Raw genomic sequence first — 21,810 nt, 5'->3', positions numbered from 1 at the left:
AAATTAGAGGCTGCTTCTACTTTAACAAAGATAATCTGAGCATAAAGATTATACTTAAGCATTTACATGCATGACTGCTCAAGCCACAAACACATTCACTGAAAATGAAAACAGGTGCAGGAAATGATGTCCTGGGATGAGAGTTTTCTACTTTTCATAATGCAAACTGCACTGCCCTTCAGCACATCAACAATCCATCCAGCCATTGTGCATACGAATCACTGGTGCACAGGTCTCACACGCCATAAAATCAGTGTTAGTATGACTTCATTGAAACTGCCCTAATGGAGCAGTATGGGCTCTGCAAAGGGGCACCTTATTCCCCCCCCCCCGGTCCTGAATAAGCCAAGACCCTCCCTCTCCCAAGGGTACCGGTAGATGGCTGCACCTCAGCCTGGTGCAGCTGCATTGAAAGTTAACATGCTATGCACATGGTGGGTGAGCTATGCACAGCAACGGACTCTAGGGGGAGACAGGGTGTGTCAGATACCTATGCAGGCGGCAAGAGCTGCAATCCAGGATGTCTGACCTTACCTTCCATGTACCCACAAGCCTGTGTCAGAGCCTGGCACTGCGCCAGCAGCGATGAGTGGGACACGGTGACCCCTACTGTGCTGCCTTCTTTGCTGGTTTTATACTGTAAAATTTCAAGGAAGAAAAACAGTGATGTATATTTCTATAACCACACCAGACAGAAGAAGGCTGATGACTCTTGAGAAGTAGCAGCTAGAGCCATCTCTCCCTTAGACCTTTATGCCCTAGCTCTTAGGGGACCTGAAATAGTGCTGGAGGACAACAGTGCACACAGCTGCATCCTAACTGCTTGCATCCTAGGAAGGACAGTTGGGAATGAATTGGGTCAGAGTAAAACTTGAAATGACCCAAGTAAGGTTCCATACCTTACTTACATAGGACAGTATGTATTTGGGGTAGAGGTAAAATAAGGGGAACATTTAGCCCTAAAGCATTAAGTAGTTGTTTTGTTTTGTTTTTTATAAAAACCAGGCCCAACCAAGCCTGTGAGGGATGTCTGTACACCAATGAGCATGTCCTTACTTCAATGTAGGCAGTTCCGGACCCTGTATCCTGGGCCAGCGGGTACCAGTCTTTGGGAGGCTTGGTCAGATGCTTCCCATCAATTACCAACCAGGAGAGGGGGGGCCAACCTGTGACAGCAAACAGGATAAGGGGTGGAAGGCAGTCAGAAGGCTTTGCTCCACACATATGGAGCCTGTTTCCAACATGCAGTCACCAGTCACACAGGAGCTGGGGGAGTAAGTTTTATTTTCATTTCCTTTTAATTAAACAGATGAACATGGGCATAACAGGTGAACTGAATCCGACAAAAGCCTAGAAGGTATCACTTTTGCTAAAGCCCCCAAACCCCAGCCCTTGGGTTTGGTTTCTGGCATAGCATGCCTAGAAGGTGTGGCCAGAACTCGGACTCCTGTGACACGGGAGCCTCACCTTTGAACGTCGCCACCTCTCCTGTTGGTGCCTTGGGCAGGCCCTTCTGACAAGCATCTGTGGTCAGGGCCAGGGTCACCCCACAGCTGCCCAGGAGAAACCCAACCTGCTGGCTGCCTGCATCCTGCAGAAGACAGAGCAATGGCAGAAGAGATGGAGTGCTTGTGGGGGGGGGCAGTGAAAGGGTGGGGGTGGGGAGCAAAAGCTGCACCCCAACTGCTAGAGCGCAGGCTGTGGTTCTTTCACCCTTTGTAAAACTTCCAAAATAATTCAGTCTTATTATCAGCAAACTATTCTATTTTCATGAAAATAAGACAAGTATTTGAAATTTAGAAGGAGTTTTTTTGTTTGTTTTTGTTTATTTACAGTGAAATGTCAAGGTCTGGATAGTGGGACTTGAACACCTCTTCATTGACTCTAAACATAACAGAAATCAATACTGACTCAAGTGTGAAATTCACAAGTGACCCTGGAGGTCTGCCCTCCCCACAGTTGTCACCATACACAGAAACACTTTCCCTTCGCTCAGACCTTCTTTTGTGCATGGCCCTCAGCGACTTCCCTCTTTTCCTTCATATGATCTTAAGAAATCTTGAGGTTTTTCTCTAAGAATCACTGTCTGCAGATTCATGGCTCTCCCGTTAGATCCCTGAGACACTCTGGGGTTCCTGAACACTTGTTATTCATAATGCTCATGCTACCAACTGCATGAACACAAGTAAAAGAAGCACAGAAAAGCCTGATTTTCTAAAACACGTCAGTGTTCTGCTCAAATATTTTCAAAAATCAGACTGCTGATACTCATATCCAACATCAGCGAAGTTCCTCACAGTAACAACTGAAAAAACTGCCTGCCACATGAGTGAACAAGAAATGCATGAGAATACATGTCCTGTTTATTTGACATTATAATTGATTTAATAACTAAAACACCAAAAATGCCTGAGTCACAAAGGAAGACAAAAATACCCATGATCTCTTTTGGGAAATTCAGGCAGATGATATGAGTGAGAACTCTGCCCCACCCAGGGGCAGACCCGTCTGTAAGGCAAACTCCATGCAGCTGCTCTCGAAGGTCCCGGGAGGCTGTTTGATGCTTGCCTTCTGCAGGAACCTGTTTAAGCCAACATCCCACTGTGAAGAGGGAGCTAATCGCACAGCACCTAAAGACAACAGCAGAGAGGCCGAGTCCGGGGCCTGACCCACATCCTGTTACCTTTCTTGTTAGTGGTACTTCTATAGGGACAGGGACCAGCTCCGCCAGAAGACACCCGTAAAATGCAACCATGAACATAACGGGGTCACTATTTGGAAACACAAGTGCCACCTACAAGAGGAAAACAACAACAAAAACTGTGAGAGCTCAGGAATCATTGTTATTTTTCATCTTTTAGAATTTCTGTTAATTAAATAAAGATTAGATAATTTATTTTTTTTATTTTTTCAATTTAGTTCAGAAAATCTAATTTTGTTCAAGGATACATAGAGATGACCTGTCTAAAAAAAAAAAATCTAATGTTGGAATTCATTCCTGTCCCTCAAATTTCCTTACTCATGTAACTTTGAGCAAACAGTTGAGGGTACAGCCTTGACTACACATGGAACAAAAGTGTTCAGAGTTGCAGGCTAAGGCCTTCTGAGGCATGCAGACTGAGAGCCGGATCTACCACCCCTCCACAGACTGTCACTGTCAATGAACAGTGCTATCATCAGGTTTGGTGGCAAGTGTCTAACCCACTAAGCCATCATACCAGCCCAATTCATTATTTAGAAACACTTATTTCCTTGCATTTCATTTTTAAAAAATTTAGGTATCTGTTTTCTTTCCTATAACCATATGAATATTTATTTGGGTCTACCATAATCCCAACTGTCCTTTAAAAAAATACTATATGGCCAAAGTCATAACTATTTATGGAATAAAATTTTACATGACCCAAATACAGTAACTGGTCTTGTAATCGTAGTAAGTCAGAACAGTACTTAACTGAGAGCCTCTGAAAAGACAAACAGTGGCTTAACTCTATCCCTCAAATTCCAAGACAAAATTTAAGCTACGTCTAGTTATCTTCATTCTGTACTTCAGGTTTACAAGCTGCATCTCTAACAAGCTTATTGAAAAGAAAACCTTCAAAAGATGATTAAATAGTGGTTGCCTCAGCTATAAGCGTGAGACAAGATCACTGCTACAGAGAAGGTGCTTTTGGAGAATCGGTTATGCTGAGGTGTGTTTATGCACTCTGTAAGGTACTTTATCACAGGAGCGTGATTTTCCCAGCAGTCACTATGAGCTTGCTGAACTTTTCGTTATAACTTTCTGTACAGATTCTCTCACAAGTCAAGAAAGTATCTGGAAGTATTTGTCTCCATAAGAATGCTTTTCTAAATAAATAAATAAATAAACTAGGGGCTGGGGAGATGCCTCCATTGGTAAAGAGTGCGCTGTGCAAGCATGAGGACCCGAGCTTGATCAGAACCTGCATTTTAAAAGGCCAGGTATGGTGTCATGTGCCTGTAATCCCAGCAGTGGGGAGGTGGGCACAGTAGCTCCCCAGCACTCTATGGCCTGTCCAGTCTACCCTATTTGGCAAGCTTACAGACAGTGAGGGGTCCTGCCTAAAAAAAATCAAGGTAAAGAGTTCCTGAAGGGTAACACCTGAGGCTGTACTCTGTCCTCTACATGCATGTGCACACATGTTCTGCAAACCTGTTTGGAAACGGAAGTGCATGTAAAACACCATCTTCCCACTGCAAGATTGAGGCCACTTCCTCCAGTTTCACTGCTAAGAAGTTTCAAAGCCACTGTGATGGCTAGTTCTGTGTACACATTATTCTCTATTCCCACCCTAAAGACCTCTAAGATTCTTTGTGCCCGGGCTACACAGTTGGCTTGCATGCTTTGGCGTGGGTCTGCAATCCCCTTCAGTGTGGAAACTCTCCAGGTACAGAGCTTCATTCTGCCACCACTAGTCAAGTGACTCTGCTTTCCGCCCTGTCTCTTCTCTGATCACGGTATCCGTCAGTGCTGGGCTGTCACTTCTCTTTCTGTTCTTCTTGTGTATGTTGCTCTCTCCTGCTACCACCTCTCCCTCCTTCATTTGTTGAAAGGTTCATTTAGTTTTATTTTATGTGCATGAATGTTTTGCTTGCATGTATATCTACGTGCACCACATGCATACAGAGGACACTGGGCGCCCTGGAAGTGGAGTTACAGACTAGTATAAGCCACTATGTGGGTGCTGGGAACCAAACCCTGGTCCTCTGGAAGAGCAAGTGCTCTTTATCACTGAGCTATCATCTCTTGAGTCCTGCACTTTTGGTTTCCTAAGGCAGAGTATCACTATGTAAACCAAGCCAGCCTGGAGTTCAAAGCCTTCTGCTTCTTTAGTGCTAGCATCGCAGACATGCCCCGTGCCCAGCTCACTTTCCACTTCTTGGTCTTTCTAAGTGGACTCCTTTTCCTAACTTGTGAAGCATTTTAATTTCAGATCTCAAGGAACATTGCTGTTTAGAAACCTTGTCTTCTGCACCTAGTTTTTTCTACTTTCCTCCTTCCTTTCTCACTCACCCTCTCTTCCCTTTGTTTTGTCTTTGACCTGTTTTCCTTAGACGGAAGCTTCCTGTGGATGGAATCACATGAGGGAGTAAAGCACTGAGAAGCCCCTTGGAATTCCCAGTAAAGCTGACACCTTCCTGTCAGACGCCTGTTACCAGGACCCCTCACTCTCATCACCTCTGTCACCTTCCACCCTAACCAACTAGTGGCTCTGGGGTAAACTCTTGTTCAGCCTACCTGGAGCAGTCCAACCCAGCAGAGCTTCCTATGGTGACAGAGCTCGCCCACCCCGACTCCACGGCCCGTTACCCACGTTAGCTGCCGAGTCCCTGCTGTGCCATCAGTTAGCTCTTATCACAGAGCTTTTCCACATTACGTATTTTTCCATTGCTAACTCTAAACCTCCTGCATTAACACTATAACTCTAAACGACCAACAGCACTTGAGTTTCAGTAGGATACATATTTGGGTCTCTATTTTGACGCACTCCTGTAAGATTATATTCTAGATTACTTACTCTGTCTCCGGGTTTAAGCAGTGGCTCATTCTTACTGGTCAGTTTATTAAGTAGAGTATAAGCTAATTTTAAACTCCGACTCCAAAGTTTGCCTAAAACAAAACAAAAGCGGTAAGCAATGTTAAGTTGTAAGAAGCTAGTAGTTAACATTTACTGCAGGGAACATGTATCCCATACCATACTATTCCTCCCTCGGCTTCCAACTGAATTATTTCCTACAATGTCACAAGGAACACCACCGCTTTCTCTCAAGAAACAACCTAAATTTACTTTCACTTATACAAATAAGATCATATTACAATAATCAGCCAGCAAAAGGCCACACTGTGTATGCATGTGTACACACATGTAGAGTATGTATGTATCATTTTCTAGGAACACGACAACATATCACCCTGCCTTGTCCAAATAACACTGCACTCTGAATGTTTTCTGATGACTTTAAATGCTCATTAATGATGTCATTTAAGTGTGGGACTTTCAGGAGATGAGTTACACCTCCCTCCCTATGAGTTAGCTGGGAGAGCCCGCAACACTAGAGTGCGGCATCACAGAGAGCAGCTCCCATGTTTACACCCGTCCCTTGTGAGCTCTCCAGAATCAAAAGCTTCCCTGAGAAAGGACACAGTAAAGGAGAAGTGACGGGGACAGCATGTGTCTGGGTAGGAAGGCAGGAGTCCACTAACAGCCCCCAGCAGCTTCAACTTCAGTGCGCTGTGTCAGAGGAAACACTGACACCAGTTTGGCTCCTTACACTTCTTGTGTGCAGTCTGGCAGCCATGTCCTCCTTCTCAATAAACACTCGTATGTAAATAACACTAAAGCAGGTGCTACACTGCCGGTGTGAACTGTGAGACCCGAGAAACCCATGAGAAAAAGATCAAACTGCAAACAGGTTTTAGTTAGCCTGCTTGAAAAGATCATCCGCATTTCCCAACAGAATCTAGCTGTCTGCCGTCAGTAACGCCTCTTGACCAAGTCAGTTTTACCTCAAGAATACAAACTCTGAGACTATCAGCATAGTCTGCCATGTTAACAGAGCAAAAATAAAAAATAAGGTGATAGTCCCAAAAGGTAGATGAAAATTAAATAAACAGTTTTAAAATGACTATTAAAGATTTAAATCCTTAAACTCAGAATGAGAGGAAACAAACTTCCTTAATGTGATAGAGTAACATTAAAACCTGAACAGGAACTATCAAAGACCTTCCTACGAGAGCAGGGGCAAGGCAGGGACGTCTGCCTTCAACATCAGACTGTCAGAAGGCAGAGGGTAAAATAGTTGGAAATAAAACTGTTGTGTGCAGATGATAGGATTATGCACTTGGTGAATCCTTTACAAGTGAATTTAGTAAGGCTGCCAGATTTATCAACATACAAACACCATTTTGATTTTTTTTTTTTTTTTTTTTTTTTTTGGTTTTTCGAGACAGGGTTTCTCTGTGTAGCCTTGGGTGTTCTGGATTCACTTTGTAGACCAGGCTGGCCTCAAACTCATAGAGATCAACCTGCCTCTGCCTCCCTGAGTGCTGGGATTACAGGCGTGTGCCACCACTGCTTGGCCACCATTTGATTTTTTTTAAGAGAACCTAAAAGCTACAATACTATTTATATATTTATGAGTCACATAAAAGGCTCTCCATAGAAAATTATAAATCGGGGGCCAGCAAAATGGTTCAATGGATAAAGGCACTTGTCATAAAATCTGCCAACCCAAATGGTGGAAAGAAATGACTTCCTCAAGTTGTCCTCTGACCTCCATGTGGGTGCCGTGATAAGCATGTGCATACATGCACACACGTTAAAAAAGAAAGAAAAAGTATACGACAGTATTGACAACAGAGTCTCCAAAATGCAAAGTTATTAATTCCCAAACAGATTCAAAGCAACGCCCATCAAAATCTCAGATTCAGACACTCAACAAGCTACTTCATGAACAGACCCTGAAATACAGAGCACAAAGAGCTAAGACACCCTCAGAGGTAAGAGAAGATGTTCTAATGTGTCAAACTTGTTATATAAAGCTATGATATCAAGAGTGTGGTCAGGACAGGTGTGGCGGCACACACCTTTTCATTCTAGCACTCGGGAGGCAGAGGCAGGTGGATCACTATGAGTTCAGGGACAGCCTGGTCCTCAGAGACTTCCAGGTCAGCTAGAGCTACAACAGACAAACAAGAAAATGTGCCATCTGGGTAGATTTTCCTGCTTTACAGTGTGCACCTCCTGTCCTGACTGTTGTAACAGTATCATGTAAACAGGACACACAATGCTTTCTGCTGATACTCGCCATAGGTGAGGGTGCAGGTGGCTTTCCCCGCTGTATCCAAGGCAGTCAGGCAGGGGGCTTTGGGCTGTGTTGTGGCCCACAGTTGCAGTGCAGCCAACAGAGATGGCGGCCCGGAAGTCCCCACAGACAGAGGCTCTCCCTTCAGCACTGCCATCTGATCCCCCTCAGGCTTGGGCTGATTTGGATCTGGTTGCTGAACTGTAAAGCAACATCAAAATTTTAAACCCAACATTTCACAGTGCAATGTACACATTGGTTTACTAATAACTGTACTTTATGATTTCACTTTGTAACCAAAATTATAAAAGATTTACAATAATCTACTCAGATTTTGTTTTCTATCATTGTAGTCACAGACAAATTAATCAAAGGACTAAAAGAAGTCAGTTACAGATGCTAATTACCACTGGTATTTATTCTCACCATTCTGCTAACCACAGCCTCATACAACAAAGGTGAGTACAGGGCATTTCTACCTTCCTCCCTTGGGGATGTCTGTGGCATGGTGGCACTCCACAGCTCCAAACTAGGAAGGCTTTAGCGCTTGAAAAACAGGTCCTAGGGACTGGCTCACTTAGGGTAAGCAGAACCACCTCTGCAGTCAGGCATCAGGGAATCGAGTGCCCTCTTCTGATCTCCACAGGCACCAACAACACACATGTACATATATGCAGGCAAAACACTCACACATAAAGTAAAATGAGTAAGTTTAATAATTACAAAAACACACTGGCATTATTTGAGAGGAAAAGTCTACTTCTAGGGGTTATGTAAACAGCTCTGCCCCAGTGTTCAATAAAACTGCTCTCTAGGCTGTGGGCACAGCTCAGTGGTAGAGTATTCAATTACATGTGTGAGGTCCTGGATTCAATTTTCAACCCTGAATGGCGATAGGAGACTTTTCTTTCCAACAGCTCTGATGTAAACAGAAAAGAAAAACCGCTGGTGAGCATGGTGGCACCCACCTGCAATCCTGGCTCTGAAAAGGTTGGAGTAGGAAGATTACGTCTTTAAAGCCAGCCTATTTGGGGGCTGGAGGGATGGCTCAGCGGTTAAGAGCACTGGCTGCTCTTCCAGAGGTTCTGAGTTCAGTTCCCAGCAACCACATGGTGGCTCACAAGCATCTATAATGAGGTCTAGTGCCCTCTTCCAGCATGCAGGTGTACATGCAAGCAGGACATTGTACACATAATAAATAAATAAATAAATAAATAGCCAGCCTATGCAGGGTGATTTTACATTCTCTGCCCACAAATTTTGCTTTAAGAAACATATATACTATGAACTCTGAACTTAAAAGGTACTATCTAATTATCAAGGACAACCTGGTCCTAAAAAAAAAACAGAGCTCATAGTCAGGTCTATGTAGAGGAGATGCCCATTATGGCAACATGGCACAGAGGCAAGGTAGTGAGGGCTAGTTGTGAGGTGCCTGTTGTCTGCATGCATGCACACATACATACATACACACATGCATACATGCATAAGCACTCACACATGCATACATACATAAATATACACATACGAGCAGTGGCTTATTTCCAAGCTCTATGTGCTTCCTCTTACTTTTGCTAGTTTTCCTTTTAAAAAATAAACCTACATTCTTTCTTTTCTAAACATATATCATTTATAAATGAGAGGCTAAAATCAAATGCTTTAAAGCCACAGGATGACAAGTAGTTCAGATTTAAAGTTTAAATCAAATTTAAGTAACCAAAAAGAAAAAATTTAAATCATCTAAATGAAACAAAAGGCAGAAAGCACTTTCATGAGGTGCTAACTACAGGATGCACGGAGAAATTCTAAGTCACTTTAATATAAGCCGCAAGTTCTACCTGCTGTGTGCAGGGAGCATCAGTGTGGCTCCACGCTCACCACTGCTCATGGTGACCACTACATGCTGCACCACGTGTGTTACAGCATGTAGGGACTCACAGGAAATGCACACTTGCCTGCCTCCAGACTTTGTGGCCACATTATCCACGAAAACATGGAGGATCAAGTCAGAGAACTCTACCTTCCAGTAATTCCTCAAAATCATCCACAAAGAACTCCTTCAGCGGAGGGCGCTTTGGCCTCTTCAGGGTGTTCAGTAGCTGCTGGATTTTGGAGGACACTCTGCTGCTCACAGGCACGCCTGCCAAGGGAGAGCAGAGAAGGGCTGAAGCGGTGCCAGGCCACACCCACTGGGGCGTGCACTGGGTGTGAGGTTTGATAACACACTGTCTGGGGGTTTGGTTTTGTTTTTTTTTACACACTGTTAAGTGTAGCAGACCTGCACATCCAGCCAGGTGCTGGCCCCATCAGCCATCTTAGACTGTACTAATCCACTGGACAAGCATTTACTGAGTGCCTCTCAGGAAACGGGATCTGTTTTGAGCTAGCAGTTTACAAAGTAATCCAGAACTTCCGTGGGGAGGAGGGTAACTCCATGGCCCTTTGAGAGAAGGAGATCAAACTCATTGCATGGTCTTATTAGAACATAGTCTGTGGGTACTAGAGAAATGGCTCAGTGGCTAAAAGCACTGGCTGCTCTTCCCGAGGACCCAGGTTCAAGTCCCAGCACTTACATGGTGACGCAAAACCATATGTAACTCCAGTTGCAGAGGATCCAGTACCCTCTTCTGGCCTTGTGGGCACTGTGTGCACATAGTACATGCAAGCAATCAATATACACAAAAAAGCAAAATCTCAAAAAATACTGCTAAAAGAGAATATAATCTACTTTTCTTGCTCTTCTGCAGAGGCCACATGTGTCTGACAGCAGCAGACCCCTGTGACAGCAATAGGAACTTGAATGTTTCTGTCAGCCAGTCAGGCATACAACGCTAAGGCCAATGATGTCTACTGTGGCAGAAACTTTTCCTGTATATGTGATTTCTGTCAACATGCAATGAATTTAATACAATGAATTTACAATACATAATTCAGTGTAAGTTAGGTATGGTGACACATGCCTTTAATGCCAGTACTTGGCAGGCAGAGGCATGTGGATCTCTATGAATTTGAGGCCAGCCTGGACTTCATAGGCTTCCAGGTCAGCCGTGGCTATATAGTGAGACCCTATCTTGAAGGAAAGGAGGGAGGGAGGGAGGAAGAAATGAGAGAAGAGAGAAGAAAAGAAGAGAATTTCAATTTAATTTTGTTTTAAAGGAGTAAATTATTGGGGCTGGAGAGATGGCTTCATAGTTAAGAGCACTGGCTGTTCTTCTAGGACCCTGGTTCGATTCCTAGCACCCACATGGGCAGCTCATAACCACCTGCAATTCAGTCCCAGGGGATGTGATGCCCTCTTCTGGCCTCTGTGGGCATCAGACCCACATATGGTGCATACATATATGCAAGCAAAACATCCATACACAAGAAAGAAAGAGAAAGAGAGAGAGAGAGAAAGAAAAATAAAGAAAGAGAGAAAGAAAGAAAAAAGAAAGAGAAAAAAGGAGAAATAAAGAGAGAAAAAGAGAAAGAAAGAGAAAGAAAAAGAGAGAAAGAGAAAAGAGAAAGAAAAAGAGAAGAGAGACAGAGAAAGAGAGAAAGAAAGAAAAGAGTGAGAAAGAAAGAAATGTAGATGATCAAATCTATCCATCTCCCTACAACACCTTCCTTATCCCTCCATCACTGTGTTTTACTCCCAATTTCATCTGCCTTCCCTTCCTTCCTTCCTTCCTTCCTTCCTTCCTTCCTTCCTTCCCTCCCTCCCTCCCTCCCTCCCTCCCTCCCTCCCTCCCTCCCTCCCTCCTTCCTTCCTTCCTTCTATTAATGCTGCCAGTATGTACCTAGGTATGGGCTATATATTGGAGCATGGGTAATCTCTCAGGGGTATTACCACAGCTATTATCATAGCAGCCATCAATTGCCAACAGTTCCTCAGCTAGGAGTGCAATTTCATGGTACCCTCATTAATGCATGTCTGGACGCAGTCACAGCTGCTGTGAGTTCATGTGTGCGACTGCCCCCTTATGTTCAGGAAACATGGTTTCCTTGTAGTCCTCTATCCCCTCTGGCTGTAGAATCTTTCTGATCCCTCTTTCATGATGATCCCTGAGCTTTGTGAGGAGTGAATGTAATACAGATGTCCCATTTATGGCTGAACACGCCTTAGTTTCTTATTCTCTGCACCTTGACCAGTTGAGGGTTCTCTAAATAAGTATCAGTTACAAAAAGAAGCTTCTCTGGTGAGGAATGAGAATGTACTGCTCTACGGATATAAAGGTAAGTAAGTAACTAGGAGCAGTTTTAATACTGTGTTCATGTACTGAAGGGTAGTAAGTTCTCCCATGGGGTGCACGATGTACCCAGCCACGGGTTTTTGGCCTACTTAATGGTGCCAATGATTTTATCCTGTTGAGCTACCTTAAATCAAATCACAAAGTGGTTGGTTACTCCAATAATATGCATGCCACTACTACACCAATGGGCAAGTCTTGCCAGGCCAGTAATTATTTTAGCTTTGTAGGGTTCACAGATGGATACGACTGCTGATTAGCTTTCTCCCCAGTAAATTGCATAGTGCCTTCTGGCACTATAAGAGATAGACAGTAGGACTGAAATTTCCAGGTTGGTAATATCTACATTTTTCTATGTCGTGTAACTAAAGTATAATGTGCCTTCAACAATAAGGTCTTACCATCAAGTTCTGCAAGGGAAACATAAAGCAACGACAAAGGCCTGTAATCTGGTAATCTTTACCGAACAACAACTCAAAAATAGATACACCACTGGGCATGGTGGCACACACCTTTGCTTCCAGTACCTGGAAGGCAGAGCCAGGTGGACCCTTCTGAGTTGGGGCCACCCTCATCTACATAGAAAGTTCCAAGCCAGCCAGGGTTACACAGTAAGACTTGGACTTTTTATTTAATAGCCCATGTTGTCTGAGAGAGGCACTGCTCCCTCCATCCTCCCACCCCCACACTACAGGGTAATTCCATTTATGATTAGATTTAAATGAATTAATTTTTAAACTTAAGTTTTAATTTCTAGTATCATAAACCAGAAGCTCCATGATATCCTCAGTAATTCAGAAACACTGCTATGTTCCAGTAGATGGAACATCAACGAAAGTCTACATCCTGATATGTAGGCAGCAGGCAGAAGCAGAGAGAGAGAAAGAGAGAGAGAGAGAGAGAGAGAGAGAGAGGAGGAGGAGAGGGAGAGAGATGGAGAGAGAGGGGGAGAGGGAGGGGAAGAGAGATGGAGAGAGAGAGGGGGGAGAGATGGAAAGAGAAAAAGACTCTGACTGGGCTTTTGAAACCTCAAGGCCTACCTCTAATAACCTCCAACAAGGCCACAACTACTCCAACAAAGCCACACCTCCTAATCCCTTCTAACTCTTCTCAAAGAGTTCCGCTCCCCTATGACTAAGCAGTCAAGTATGCTAGCTGATGGGATCCATTCTCATTCAAACCACTACACTGTGTAACAGACAAACTGAGAAAGAACACTCTCTACTATACCCCTTCCATCTTGCTCCTCTTCTTAAAAGATAACCTTCTCACTGCTTTCTGATCATCTTTCCTGTACACTTTTTACTGCAAAGTACAGACATAGTCATGGTTTGGTATCGTCCCCTTTCTGACACAGACGTGGAAGGATTGTGAATATCCTTTGACTCTGCTTCTCCATTTAACGACATCTTGAAAACCACTTTAATATAGTTCACAAAGATCCTTCTCGTTCTCTCTGACAAGTACTCTGCAACGTGAACCTACTAGCTGTCCTGAGCCAATTTGTGACGCCAGAACAATTTGTAGTTTCTAATATAAATAATTAAAACCAGTGCTGTAATTTGTAGCTGGGTGCATATCATTTCCTTATTTTTGGAGGAATATGTCCAGAGAAAATTCCTAAACGGATTCATCCGGTGCGTTCGTTTCTCTCCCTACTGCTGTGACAAGATACCCTGGCAAAAGAAACGCACAGGAAAAGGGCTTTAGTCTGACTGACAGTTTAATGAGATACTTTCCATTTTAGAGAGGAAGCCTTATCAGCAAGAGCTTGAAACAACTGGCTTCACGGTACCCCCAGTTTAGAAGCAGAGGGCGAGAGATGCATATACTTAGCTCACTTTCTCCTTATGCAGTCCAGGACCCCAGCTCACGGGACAGCGGCACCCACGTACAGGAAGCACCTCTCCCACTTCAACTAACCTAATCTACATAATTCCTCACAGACACACTCAGTGGCATTTTTAACTTTTCATGAAATTGTTTTTCTTCTTCTCGTTTTCCTATGTCTTTGGTCACATCCAAGAAAATGCAATGTAATAAAGTTAATGCCCAATGTTTCCTTTTAATGGTATTAGGCCTTTGGGCCATCTAATTTTTGTATGTAGTGTTAGAAAAAGGTCTAAGTTCATTGTTTTATATGTGTATATAAAACCATTTGCTGAGGACTGTCTTTTTCCTGTTGAATGATCTTAGTACCTTTGTTAAAAATCATCTGAGGTGTGGCAGAATGACTCAGTGGGGAAAGGTGCTTCCTCTAAGCCTGGTGGCCTGAGTTCAGTGCTCAGAACTCACACAGTTGAGAGCTCTCCTTCCACAACTTCCACTGGCTTCCACAAGCTGTCCTCTAATCTACACACATGTGTATGCACTCATGCACAGCAAATAAACAGAGAGATGAAATCTGATTTCAAAAAGTCATTTGATCACATATATGGGGGCTTATTTCTGAGTTCCTATTCTGTTCCATGGCTGTATAGAGCCGTCTTCATGCCAGTCTTCCACTGCTCTGCTTGCTCCTACCCTGTGACAGAGTTCAGAAACACGAGCACCCTCAGCTTTGCTCTTCATTTTTAAGATTATTATGGCTATTTAAGGTTCCTATGAATTTTTATGAGTTTATTTCTGAAAATCACTAAGATTTTCATAGGGATTACATGATGAATTTATAAATTGCTTAGAGTGTGTACTGAGTCTTATATTTATTCTTTCTTTCCTCCTACTTTGTTCTTTTTCGACTTAAGGAAACCCTTAGAACATGAGCTTGGACTTTTTATTTTCTAGTATTAGTGTTTGAAGCTCTAAATCACCTGACATCATTTTCTGAGTCTACACCAACTGCAAAGGCTGCCGAGGATATGAGGCACAGCACTCAGGTGCCTTGCCGACTGTGAGTACAGACCGTTTCCACAGCTGCTCATTTCCTTCTCCTCCAGTTAGGAGGGGACATGATGCCTAGATGTTTCCAAGTGTTTTTCTATATGATGTTTTCTATGGGAACATTCACTGCACACTGGTTTCTGTTTATTTGCACAGAAGAATCCTAAATGACTCGGCTTCATTAGAGAAAGGGAATACACAAAGGCCATGTTAAATACCATAGAGGCCTGTGCTCTGATGTTTTAGAAAGGAGAGAGAAGTGTCTTACCGTCTGCGGTTTCCAGCACATTCCTGCCGTGCCCACGAGGGATACCTCTCACACAGGCCACCTGTGGACGCTCACAATGTGCATGCTCCACAAGACCAGTGGTGACATCCGGGGGGGCAGAGTGCAGATCTGATTTTTGAAAAACATACCCAGATAACAGTGGTTAATCCAACAAGCATTAAGTTTTTATTTGAACCTGTCAGGCTCAAGTTTCATTGTCTGAGCTCTAAGCACTGGATTATGGTACCCTGGACAGTTCTCTTTTCCTGGCTAAACAGTCATTCAGGACTTTCTGCACCCCTTGGAAGGCAGCTCAACTCAACTCCTCCAATGATACAGAGCTAGAACCATCAACCATATTACAAAGTGCACAGAAAACTTGCCTGTTTATACAACTGCCTAACAAGATCTTAGTTGGAAAGTTTCCCTCAAGAAAACAAAAATTAATTTAAAATAAGATGCTACCGATTGCTTTTTGCTACATTATGAAAAACAACCAGCCTTCTGATTCTCAAAAAGTAGTCTGGATGTTATGAAGACATCATCTTTATAGGCCTAAGAATAAGACTACAAAAACTAGGGGATGAAAAGATGGCTCAGCACGAAAAAGCAGTTGTTGCTCCTGCAGAAGACCCAAATTCAGTTCCCAGCACCCACAGGACAGCTCACAACTGTCTATTACTCCAGCTCCAGAAGACCCAACACCTTCTTCTGGCCCCCTTGGACACCATGTGCTCATAGGAGATATACATATATGCAGGCAAAAAAAAATCATACACATAAAATAAAAAATCTTTTTTAAAAAGTACAGAAACTGGTCAGGCATTAAACATGCCTTTAATACCAGTACCTCAGGAGACAGGGACAGGCAGATCTAAGTTCAAGGCAAGCCTGGTCTACATAGCAAGTTCCAGGCCGGTCAGAGTTACTTGGGGAGACCCTGTGTCTAGAAGATTTTTTTAAATTGAATGCAAAAACCAAAATTGTCCTATATTCTAGTTAAAAATTTCTGCAATGATCCAGATGCACCTGTAAGGGATGCATACCTGTAAGTCCAACTTTTGTAAGGCAGAGACAGAAGGGTCTCAAGTTCAAGACCCACCTGTGTAGTTATAGCACAACCCATCTCAAATGAACAAAATATTTTCAATATCAAGAAAAAACAATCAACTTAATCAATTAATGCTACATTTAAGACAAATTACATAAACTTTAATTTAAATTAGTCTTTTCATTTTCCCAACATATTTTTTGTTTAATTTTCATGGAACAGTACTTTGATCTGTTCCAAATACTGACTACAATTTGCTATGGAATTTTCATTACTATTGGACCTAATGCTACAAAAGGAATGTCAGTGGAGCAACCTGAATATGCCATTGTACCATACATTGAATGCCAACAGTCAATGCAGTGAGCCTATATGACAAGGGTGGGTAATCTGCAGTATTTAAATCCATGTGCTGCTCATCTCTTTACGGCACTCTTAAGACTCTGAGGTTTCAATTCTGATCATCTATCATTTTATTAACTTGGATAAAATTCAAATCAAGATACGAATGTATAGAAAGAAAGAAAAACATATAAGAGAAAAACATAAACTTGCTATTTATATAACAGAATATACTTTTTGAAAAAAAAATCTAAAACTTCAACGGTGTTTCTCACAATCCTTGAAAAGGCCTGGTGATGAGCAAACTAGCATTTTAAAGTATGATTATCAGGAAGATCTTTCAGTTTATAAAGAAAGATCCCTGCGCTTCCAAACCTAGCAAAACGAATAATGATTTTTAAAGCATATATGGAAAGATGATAACATATATTACAAAGTAGTTTTTAAAACAGCTACATAAAACTAAATTTTGCTCTTCAAAACACTTGAAGATGATGTTTATATCTTTGTCAAAATATTGAATGTATTTTATTTCCTTAATCCAAAAATGGAAACTAATGCTTAAAAATACTCTTTACTTAGTAAGTTCCACTTCAAAATTGTTACTTATATATTATTCTTTCTATACTTTTCATTAGTTCAGTGAGGAAAAGCAATTTAGAGCGAGAAGCTCAAATGATGGTTTTGTAATGAGGACAGGGAAGGTGCACACAACCTGAGTGTCCCCTGCACCAATGACCTAAGGGCTTTGTGTTTCAGAAACCGGACTAGCATGAATTTGGGACATTTGCATACTTACTAGTTAAGCACTCCTAACTGAAAGTCTGAAGTGTTCTAATGCGCTGCTCTGAATTTCAGATTCGAGGTTAAGGAAGCTACACCTATATTTAGAAATCAAGTTAAGAGCCACTGAGATGGCTCTGTGGGTAAAAGCACTTGCCATGAACTCTAACCTGAGTTCAATCCCTGGAACACACAGGAGGAGAGAACTGACTTCCACATGCACACGCACAAAAAATAACAAAACACTGGTGAGCTGGGTCACCGGTAAAGGCAATTTCCACCAAGCCTGACAATCTGGGTTCAATCATATTTGTTACCTGTGCTCTTCAGTAACTGAACAGCACATCAAAACTACATTTTCAGTAAGGTATTAGAATCCAAGTTCAGATTTTTTTTTTAACTGAGTAGAATCAATCTCAGAGCATCTATGCTACACCAAGCATGTGTGAAAAGGAAAGGGGCCCTCACAGCACAGCTGCAGGACAAAGGATGGATCACCCCCCCATCCTTATAGACACCAATAGCCCCATCCTCTTCTGAGAATGAACACACCTAACTCCCATACTCAGACTGAGTTCTTAAGGTATCCATAAGTATAAGAACAGGAGCCCTGAGGGCTGTCTGACCGAATGCTGTGGGCTATGACTAGCCTGGCATGCTAAACGTGACCAAGAAGTAATAGCCTGGCAGGAACAAGCCTCTAATGCTGTGTTCTCCTGAGTCCTGTCCCCTTAGAAAGAGCTTCAGACAGTAGAGACAGGAAGCTGGGCATTACTCAGTGGGCAAGAGGGCATGTTGGGCAAGCATGAAGGCCTGAGTTCAGATCCCAGGACCCACACAAAATGTATGGATATAATCCCAGAACTGGGTGTTCAGTGGGGCTGCTGGCAACCAGCGTCATTTCCAGGATCAGTGAGAGATCCTGTTTCAAGTGTGAAGGGCAGACAGCTGCAGGATAATCAGTGTTCTTAACTGGCCTCCTATATACCTATGGAGGTGTCTGTGTGCGTGCCCACACACGGGTGCTTGAACACACATACACACACCACTAAATAAATAAATAACTGTAAGACAAAAACAAAACAGAAGCCTCCAGATAAACAGGAAAGCAAAGTAATGGCTGCTTTCCTATTCCAGACTGTCAAGATTCCTTGAGGAAAGGTAGGCTGCAGCCATCGGCCACAGAGAAGTAAGCAAGCCACAGACACCCTGGAGACAGCGGTTTTAATGGCTCTCTACTCTTGTGGCCCAGCTATTCACGCAGATGCCCTGTGAGCAAGAGCCTCAATGTGGCAGAGGAACCACAGTTTCCCCACGATACACATTGCAGTGGAAAACAGATGTTCAACAAGTAATCAGAAACTATACAGGGACTCAGTAAACAAAAATCAAAGAGCCACAGAGAGGCTCCACAGAGGATGTTGAGACAAACCACAGGCTAGCAGAAGAAACACTGCCATTCAATTCACCCTTAATCCAGCTAGCATACCACTGAACACCACCTACCATGGCTTTCAGAAACCTTTACTGTTCCACCAATCAGTCGTGATACACTGTCCCACGCCCAGCTTTAAGAAGAGAAAATGAAGAGGCAACAAGAACACTGGTACTAGCACTCTTTCCCACTAAGCAATGTGTGATCTCTTAACCAAGGAGCCATCTCTCCAGCCCAGCAATGTGTGATCTCAGGTAAGCTACACTCATTTGATTTTTTTTGGTCTTCCTTCTTCATCTAGGAAAACAAGGGATGAGATAAGTCTTTGATGTGAACTGCCTTTTAAGATATGAGGACATGAGTGTCTTCACATACAGCTGATCACACAACTACTTATATGCAGGGTTCCGAATGGTTCAAGGTATCATTTGTTTCTAAGACACTGTCATCCAAGAGCTTTATGACTAAGAGGGCTATATCTTTAAGACCGGCTTTGACTATCATTTTGTTTTTAGGAAGAGGACTATGTATAGGAAGAAAGATCAGACCAAAGCTAAAGCCTTAGCCCCCGTATCAGGCACATATGCAGCCACAGAAAAACAGTGACAAGAGAGCCAGGCTCAGGGTGGCTGTCACAACCACCTGAAAAACAGGAAAGGACAAAAGGACATCAAGAGAACAGCATGTTGCTGAGGACTGGGGCACACCCCACCAGTCGGGAACTGCCAGGCCACAGAATTACAGGAGCGCTTCTGTCCCTAAAAGACACATTTCAGATAAGAAAGAGGTGGATCTGGATGGACACGGAAATTTAGCAACAGAGCCTTTCTGTTCCACTTCACTGGGTGCCAGGCTCTCCGAGGGTGACCCCATTGTGTCAAATGTGATTATTAAGAGCTAAAACTCAGCTGATAACTCAGGCAGACAAGGCATCATGGGACATCTGGCTCATGACCTCAGTCACTTGACAGTAGCCCTCTGTCCCGGACACTTCTGACCCTTCCCAGTTGGCGGGGCTAAGGCAGCTGTTACTGACCTATGTGGGCGTGGGCCGTGAGGCCTGCAAGCGCAGTGGTGGCACTAGGAGCAGCGGCAGGTCTCCCTCCCGGGTGGGATGAGGTGGAGGATGCGGAGGATGAGGTGGACGAGCCCTGAATGACCCTGTCGAGCCAGGGCTCGATGCTGGAATGGCTCTGGAGCAGAGTGGAGGTGAGTCTCCCAGGTCGCCGTAAAGAGCCCTCATCTTCTGAGGCAGATGACGTGTCTGTGATCAAAATAACGATGACAAGCATGATGTAGAGATGGGTCAAGAGAGGGAAAGGGCCTCTCACTTGTCTCCAGGCCTGGAGCACAGCTCTCCTCTGTATGACAAGTGGGCACCTCAAAGGTCACCTCCAGTTCAGAAGGGCACTAAAGTCCTACTTCTGGGAATTGATCCCATGAATCCCAAGGTCCCCAGAGAAGCTGTGACCTCAGGATATCACACGCAAGAAATGAAAACAGCTCTCTGCCCCCTAGACCTAGAAGCCCCAACTGAGTGTGCTCTGGAGTGCCCAGCACTCACTGCTGTCCGTCCACACAGCCTGATACCACATCCACAGAGCAGCATCCTACAGGTGCCCAGCCACAGCCCACACCATTTATCGTAGCCTGTGCGTGAATGCAGCGGCGCTGCCGTTGTGGGAGACTGTAGCCCTGTCTACATCGGTGTGCATAGGGAAAACAGCAGAGGGAACTCTGGAAAGAATTCTTTCCTCAACATAGTAGCTTCAGCTCATAAAATTATTGTGAGCTAAGGACCCATCAAGTCGGCATGCCTGCATTTTATTATGGGTGTACAGTTGTTTTTTTACTGTTGGCTAGTGACTGCAGCTTTATTAACAGAAACAATGTGATGATAATTTCTAAAGACTTCCCTCAACAATAAGCTTTTCCCCAACCCAAACTACCAAGCTACCTTGCAAATTGTGTGTGTTACAGTCTTTTACCGTTTTAATAATTCTAACTACATCCAGTAAAAAATGACTGTTGACTTTTTTTTTTAACTTAGTAACATGAGGGGTGGCTGTAGAAATGCATGGGTGTGAAGCCACCAGACCTCAGCACCTCAGCCCAGTTTCACAGGACACTGAAGAGACACTTCATCTATACATTCTTATTTCTAGTGGTAACAAGAATGACAAAAAGATCCCCAAACTCTCCAAATAGGCACCATAAATGGTCCTGCTGGAGATGGGGCACCTGGAGACGGGGTGAGGAGGCCAGTGGAACAGATAAAGGGCATGAATTAGGATAAGTTTAAAATTCAGTTCAGGAACTTTGCACATCCTACCAAGTGCCTGTTTTCAGTCCATCTCCTTACTAAAAGATATAAATAGCATGTTAGTTTTTTAAATAAAATCCATACAAAAATCCCATTACAATACAAATATCCCCTTGGATAAGAAAAACACCAAGTATGCTATAGGTTCTTAGGTAAGGAATATGCACATGTGTAAACATTCTTAATTTCTAAATTTCTCCAGCCTGTACTACAGGCTACAAGGATACTCCAATTCAATGAAGAGAAATATTATACTACCAGGCCTGTGACACACTTGTTGGCGTCCCTCCTGGTGACATATGTTGCTACCTGGAGGAGTGCAGGTCTCCACGGATGAGTGCACAAGGACAGAGCGCCTCTTGGAGGGCATCGGCACCTTCCTCTCTTTGTATTTGGCCAGAGCTGCTTGCACGGCTTCTGTGTGAGCATCTGCACGGGGAGAATAGCAGCAGGAGGTGCTTTTACTACAGCGGTTACAACCCGTTTTGATGTTTGTTTACCCTGGGCAGGAGAAAAGCTTCTGCCTGCCTCCTCACCCCTGGGCCTCAGACTTTCCCTAAATATTAGTTTGTTTGAGTACTCAACTTTTGAGCTGGAGAAATACTTCCAGCTATTTCTTTTTTGTAAAGGCTGTGGACCACCACAGGTCCACTGGCCAGCCCCAGCCTAGCT

The 21,810-nt window shown here is 43.5% G+C and overlaps 1 protein-coding gene across 10 annotated transcripts in view; it reads right to left on the bottom strand.

The window, feature by feature from the left end:
• The window catches only part of Dip2a (disco interacting protein 2 homolog A), an 80,277-nt gene that overhangs the window by 35,906 nt on the left and 22,561 nt on the right, over nucleotides 1-21,810 (bottom strand). For 3 of the 10 annotated variants that reach the window (XM_060369330.1, XM_060369335.1, XM_060369331.1), the window contains 11 exons: nucleotides 21,397-21,567; nucleotides 19,852-20,079; nucleotides 15,205-15,333; nucleotides 10,401-10,469; nucleotides 9,848-9,967; nucleotides 7,831-8,028; nucleotides 5,541-5,632; nucleotides 2,684-2,794; nucleotides 1,468-1,591; nucleotides 1,057-1,166; nucleotides 535-637 (listed from right to left, as the gene is read on the bottom strand). In XM_060369330.1, the coding sequence (XP_060225313.1) occupies nucleotides 535-637; nucleotides 1,057-1,166; nucleotides 1,468-1,591; nucleotides 2,684-2,794; nucleotides 5,541-5,632; nucleotides 7,831-8,028; nucleotides 9,848-9,967; nucleotides 10,401-10,469; nucleotides 15,205-15,333; nucleotides 19,852-20,079; nucleotides 21,397-21,567 (1,455 nt within the window). The remainder of the gene's footprint in view (nucleotides 1-534; nucleotides 638-1,056; nucleotides 1,167-1,467; nucleotides 1,592-2,683; nucleotides 2,795-5,540; nucleotides 5,633-7,830; nucleotides 8,029-9,847; nucleotides 9,968-10,400; nucleotides 10,470-15,204; nucleotides 15,334-19,851; nucleotides 20,080-21,396; nucleotides 21,568-21,810) is intronic. The other 7 variants (XM_060369332.1, XM_060369337.1, XM_060369333.1 and 4 more) reach the window with 4 other exon arrangements.

Source organism: Meriones unguiculatus, chromosome 16 (assembly GCF_030254825.1).
Source record: "Meriones unguiculatus strain TT.TT164.6M chromosome 16, Bangor_MerUng_6.1, whole genome shotgun sequence".
Classification (NCBI taxonomy): domain Eukaryota; kingdom Metazoa; phylum Chordata; class Mammalia; order Rodentia; family Muridae; genus Meriones; species Meriones unguiculatus.
Note: the sequence above shows the minus strand (reverse complement) of the source record. Positions and strands in the feature narration are given on the sequence as shown.